This window comes from Tupaia chinensis, unplaced genomic scaffold, assembly GCF_000334495.1.
Source record: "Tupaia chinensis unplaced genomic scaffold, TupChi_1.0 Scaffold142100_1, whole genome shotgun sequence".
In the NCBI taxonomy this organism is placed as follows: Eukaryota; Metazoa; Chordata; class Mammalia; order Scandentia; family Tupaiidae; genus Tupaia; species Tupaia belangeri.
Window position 1 is genome coordinate 2,015,343 of NW_006201951.1, and position 6,113 is coordinate 2,021,455.

The 6,113-nt window shown below is 57.2% G+C and overlaps 1 protein-coding gene across 1 annotated transcript; it reads left to right on the forward strand.

Moving 5' to 3' along the window:
- Positions 1-20: 20 nt before the first annotated feature.
- LOC106733249 (uncharacterized) lies at positions 21-1,673 on the forward strand. Its single transcript, XM_014582042.2, has 2 exons — positions 21-446; positions 680-1,673. The coding sequence occupies exons 1-2, from the start codon at positions 392-394 to the stop codon at positions 1,372-1,374; spliced, it is 750 nt and encodes a 249-aa protein (XP_014437528.1). The 5' UTR covers positions 21-391; the 3' UTR covers positions 1,375-1,673.
- Positions 1,674-6,113: the final 4,440 nt, after the last annotated feature.

Below are 6,113 nucleotides of genomic sequence, written 5' to 3' on the forward strand. Positions count from 1 at the left end.
GGGCGGGCGGCGGAGGCCGGGCCCCTCCGCTCAGCAGCTGCAGCCTGGCTTCCCAGCTGCCTCAGATCCGTCTGGGGGGAGAATCCCTGTCCAGGATGCTGGAGATGTGCCAGAGACCCCACGGCCTGCGCCCCGCTCCCCACCGTGTCGGGGGAATCCTGTCCTGCTGCTGCCCAAGGGAAGCCTGGGAGCGGGGTTTGACGCTGAGGGTTAGACCGTTCCTCTTACAAGTCACCAGACGGAAGCCCAGCACGTACAACTCTGCCCGGAACCCGCGGAGCCCAGAGCACAGCCAGGGACCTGGTTCCGTGGGAGCAGATGACGAACAGCAGGACAGGTGCCTGCACGGGCGTGTCTGCGGGAGCCCGAAGTCTGGAAGGCTGCCCTTGGAATGGAACTCACAGAACACGAAACCAGCCCTCCTAGGGGCCGGGCCCCTGGCACGGGTAAGCCATGGGAGGGGAGCCACGTGGCGGCCGCAGCTCGGGACCTCCATGCTGAGAGGGTAGAGAATGCAGGGAGGGGACCGCGCACGACCAGGCCCCAGTGCGGGAGCGCGCTCTGTCCTCCACTGGCTGCGCTCCTGAAAAGAAAGTGTCTAGAGGGGAGGGGACTGCATACATTATTTTTACTTAGCCAGTTTAAACTTAAAATGTTTTTGTCGGACTTCTCTCACTAGAGACAGAAAGCACCCTGGACAGGGTCTCGCAGCGGAGCCACCCGCTTTTCCAGTCAAGATCGTGGGCGTGCATGTCCGGCGTGAGCAGACTGACCAGGGAACTGAGCCCAGTCTTCCGTGTCGACCCAGTGTCTCTGGAGCAGTGCGGCTCCGAGCTGGCCCGGAGAGTGTACGTCGCAGCAGCTTTGGCACACCGCAAAGCCGTGGTTGTCACCTCTGTCCTGTCCCGGCACATCTCCATCGTCCTGACAGAAAACCTTGCACCCCAAGCAGTCGCTCCTGGGCCCCGGGCGCCCCCCGGCCTGCTCCTGTCTGTGCCTTTGCCTGGCCTGGATGGACCTGGCGGAGCTGCACGGCGGCGGCTGGCCTCCTGCAAGTGGCGGCTCCCCCGGCCCGTCCACGGTGCGGCGGGCATCAGCACTCTCGCTCCTTTCTGTGCGGAAAGAACAGGACCCGTCGTCTGGCCGGCCACTTGTCAGCTCTCCGACACTTGCCTGCACTCTGTGCCAGGAGCGGCTGGACCTCTGGACGACGGAGGCGGACAGTGGCAGGGACTGGCTGCTGTTTTACCTGGTGGCTTGTTTGTTCTTAGACAGACGTTTTTGACAGGGTGTCACCTTTGCCCAGCCTCAGTTCGCAAGCACCAGACGTGCATGCCATTGCACCTGGCCCATCCAGACTGGACCGGGGATTGAACCCGGGCCTTCTTGCAGTCCCAGCCTTGCATGGCAGCACCAGGGCCAGACAGGGTCCATCTCTGCACTCGATTCCAAGCCCCGGCCCAGCCCGCCACCTCAAGTGCTGGACCCCCTCAGAGCCTGCAAGAGGAAGAACCCAGTTTGAGAGTGTTGTCGTTACACGGGCCACGACAGCCGGCTATGTGCTCGGGCTGTCAGGCCGTGGCCTGGTTTTCCTGTGGCACGAGCACACCAGGGTCAATTGTTTTTTTCTATTTTTTTCAGTTTTTGCTTTAGGGCCCCTGTGCTCACTGGAGAGAGGGAAAGCGAGCATCATCCCCCAGGAGGGATGGCCACTCCACAATCCCCTCTCGTCCTCCTCTCCAGATTTTGGGCACGCACGTATTTCCCTCTGTCCCCGGCAAGTGCACACACCCTATAGCCAAAGACTACAAACCCACGCCGTTATCGCCACTGTCAACCATTTGACGGCACGTGGACAGCTGGGAACTGTTTTCTCTCTGGCCAATGCTTCCTCACTTTCCCTCCCTGGGCGGGCACACACAGACACACAGCATCCTCCCGTCGCAGGTTCACGAGCCTGTGGCCTCAGAGCAGAGACCCTTTAGAGCCTTGGGACGTCCCGACTGTCAGTCGTTAACTGCTCGAGGAGGGTGTTTTCTGGCGGGAGTCACCATTTACTTATTTTGTGGCTGTATCTGTCTGGGACTCCTGGCTCCGGGGTGCATGCAGCCTGTGAGTCGATGCCCTTTCTCAGCCGCCTCCGCACGAAGCGGGCCCACTAGGATGGCCTGCGGTATTCCGCTGATACTCCCCGCCTCGGTCCCGTTTTACACTGAAATGTTACCAGCCAACGTAACGTGGCTGAACCGAGCAGCCAGCGAGACTAGTGCGACAGACGTAGGCTGGGTGGGGATGGCCCACGAGGCCCTGGAGACACGGCCCCCTGCTGCAGGCCCGCTGCCCTGCTGGGAGCCTGCCGGGGCCTGGCATCCCAGGAGTTCTGCAGAACGGAGAGCGGAGAGCGTTGTGCATGTAAGACACCGAGTCGGGGGCTGGCAGGTGGCATGGACTCCCACATGGTTGACCCTGGTTTGAGTTCCGAATCTGGTGGCTTGCTTTCTCACTTTCTCTCTCTGGTCAAATTAAAAAACAACAACAAATAAAAATAAGTAAATATAAAAAAAGACGGTGTCCCACGGTAAAGAGAATGGACTCCTACTGGCTCCATAGCGCAGCAGTTAGGCCGAAGCCACACGGCTGGCCAGGGTTCCAGGCCTGGCCCAGGATCTGAAAGGATGAAGAATCAGAGGAAGAGACTGCATCGTGGCCAGACCCGACTGGGGAGGCTCTCTGCCACTCTCGGCTGCACTGAGAGGGAACTAGCTCCTGCTCTTACAAGCTCACTGACTCCTTCAGAGGGCTTCAGAAAAGAAAGCGTCTCCCCAGTTTATGAGAAGACTCTCCCTGGCTGGAAAGTGTGCTCTAGGCTACCCTCACACACTGTCGACTCAGAAAGCTACAATACCGGCAGTGTATGTTTTTATTTTTGGAGAGGATTTTGCTATAGGGCGCGTGCGCTCGCCAGACAGACAGAGAGAGACAGAGAGACAGAAAGCAAGAAGTCATCCCCCAGAGGGCATGGCCATGCTGCAATGCCTTCTCCTCCATTCTCCTCTCGGGACCTTGGGCACGCACGAACACGCGCCCGGCGGGAGTTTTAAGCCACCGGGTCCGGGACGCGAACTGTGGTCGATTACGTGGGAGTCCAGGGACATCGTCATTACGCCCTAACTACTGGTTCCCAGCATACATATTTTTAAAATGCTGCCAGAGGGCAGTGCACTCCTAGAGAGACAGAGAGGGAGAGGGAGAAAGCACCCCCCGAGGGGCACGGTCATGTCTCAGTTCCTCCGCTTCTCCCTTTCTCCACCCTGTTGGGATTTGAGCCATGCATACATACGTGCCCTGCGTGTTTTTTTCAAGCTGTCAGAGCCAGGGTCCGCTGTGTGGTTGGCCCTGTGGGTCCTGCTCCTGTAACCACTGGCTCCATGGGCTGCCCCCAAACAGTAATGATATGCTCAACCGCTTCTCAAGGAGAACTCCAAGCAGAGCCTCAAGGTGGTCCTCTCTGGACTCAGCTTAGTCTGTCCGTGTTTGTGGGGTTTGTTTTTTCCTTATTGGCCAGAGGGCATGTGTGCTTGTCAGAGAGAGAGACTCCTTAGTGGGGCGTGGTCACGCAGCAATCTCTTCTCGTTTCTCCACCCTGGCAGGACCTCAGGGCATGCACACACAGGATTTACTATGTTTGTCTGACTGCCAGGGCCAGGATTTGAACCATGGTCAATTACCTGGGATCTAGGATTCTTTCTCTTCTTTCTTTCTTTTTTTGGAGAGGTTTTTGCTATAGGGCACATGAGCTCACGAGAAAGACAGAGACAGAGAGATAGAAAGCGACAAATCACACATACACACACACACACACACACACACACACACACCGCCCCATACACACACACAGAGACACACACACGCACACACCGCCCCTGGGGGGATGGCCACACTGCAATCCCTTGTCTTCCATTCTTCTCTTGGGATCTTGGGCGTACACACACATATGCCCAGAAACAGTTTAAGTCACCGGGTCTGGGACTTGAACTGCAGTCGACTACATGGGAGTCCAGCGACATAGCCATCACGCCAACTGGTGGTCCCTCTCTTTTTTTCTAGAGAGAGAGGTTTTTGCATGTGCACTCACCAGAGAGACAGAAACAGAAAGTGAGGAATCACCCCCTCCCCCCACCGGGGTGGTGGCCATGCCCCAGTCCCTTCTCCTCCGTATTCTCATCGGGATTTCAGGCTTACATGCACATGCATCTCGTGTGTTTCAAGCCGCCAGGTCTGAGACTCGAACTGTGGTTGAACATGTGGAAATCCAGCACCTTAGTCACCCTGCCACCTTCTGGTGCCCAGGATCCAGGTCTCTTAACTACTAGGTTAAGGACAAGTCTATTTAAAAAACCCAAACAGGGTTTTTGCCAGCAGATAGCAAAGTGTTTAAGGTGTTAGACTTCCACATAGTCAACAATGGTTCAAGTCCTAGACCCAGCAGCTTGAAACTCACGCTGAGTGCATGCGTGTAGGTGTCCAAAGTCCTGAGAGCAGAATGGAAGAGAAGGGATAACAGCATGGCTATCCCCCCGGGATGATTTCTTGCCTTCTGGCAAGCATATGCGCCCTTCAGCAAAAATTTCTCAAAAAGAAAAGAAAAAAGAAGAGAAAAAAGAAAAGAAAGAAGTATATAAACTTAAAATCATTAAAACAAAACAAAACAAAACAAAATTTACGGGGCCAGCAGGTAGCGTACTGGCTACGTTGCTAGACTCCCGTAGGACATGGCCAAACGCAGTTCAAGTCCTGGACCTGGTGGCTTGAAAATCATTTCGGGAGCCTGTGCACGTCCACGATCCCAGCAGGAGAATGGAGAAGGGACTGTGGGGTAGCCATCCCTCCAAGGGGTGAGTTCTCACTGTCTCTCTCACTGTCCTCTGTCTCCCTCCTCAAAGGGCGCAGAGCCCTATGGCAAAAACGTATTTAAGACACATACTAAAAGCACAATCCACAAAAGAAAAAACACTTGATAAGTGGGATCTCATCAAAATTAAGAACTTCTGCTCTGGGACCAGTAGATGGTATAATGCTTATGTCGCTGGACTCCCAAGTAGTTGACCATGGTTCGAGTACCGGACCCAGAGGTCCTTCATACCCATGCTGGGTGTGTGTGTGTGCAGACTGGAAGCATGGCCATCGCCCCTAGGGGGTGATTTCTTTTTCCTTTTTTTTTTTGTAGAGGTTTTTGCTATAGGGTGTGTGTGCTCGCCAGAAGACAGAGACAGAGAGACAGAAAGCAAGAAATCACTCTCCAGGGGGGATGGCCACACCGCAATCCCTTCATCCTCCTCTCCAGAATATTGGGCACGCACATACAGACGCGTGAGTTTAAGCCACCCAGTCTGGGACTCGAACCGCGACCGACTACATCAGAGTCCAGTGACATAGTCTTTACGCCATCTGCTGGTCCCTCCTGGGAGGTGATTTCTAGGTATCTGTCTCTCTGTCTCTGTCTCTGTCGGGAGAGCACCACCCTATAGCAAAAATTTCTAAAAAAAACCCCTGCTCTTTGAACTTGGGCTTGCTTGAAGACCTGCAGGCAGAGGCTGCGAGGGCTCCACTGTGCCACTGGCCACCGCGTGTGTGCAAAGAGGGCTCTCCTTGGGATTTAAGGGTGTTTGGCCGATTCGGAAGCCAGACAGGAGGCTGCCTGCGCCTAGTCCTCTTAACGACCTCGGGGGAAAGGACTACCGCTGGGCGGGCACCAAGACGTGCGGGCGGGCCCCGCGGGGTTCAGGGTGGCGGAGCTCGGGTCTGCGCCGGGCTGGAGGCGCGCGCGAAAGGGGACTCGCCGGCATGGGCGGAGGTGACGCGCGGAGGTGACTCGCGGCCTGGCCCCCGCCCCTTCTCCGCGAGACATTGCGGGCCACCCACCCCTGGCCCGGGTTCCGCCAGGGGAGCGAACAGGGAGGGCGGGGCCTCGGCAGCCCCCTCCCCCGGCTGGGCGCGGGAGGCGGGGCGCAGAGGGCGGGGCCGCGGGCGCCCCTCCCCCCCAGGCGTGCGCCCGCCAACCCGCGCGCTCCCGCCCGCCGTCGGCCGTCAGCAAGGCGCGCGCCCCAGGTCGG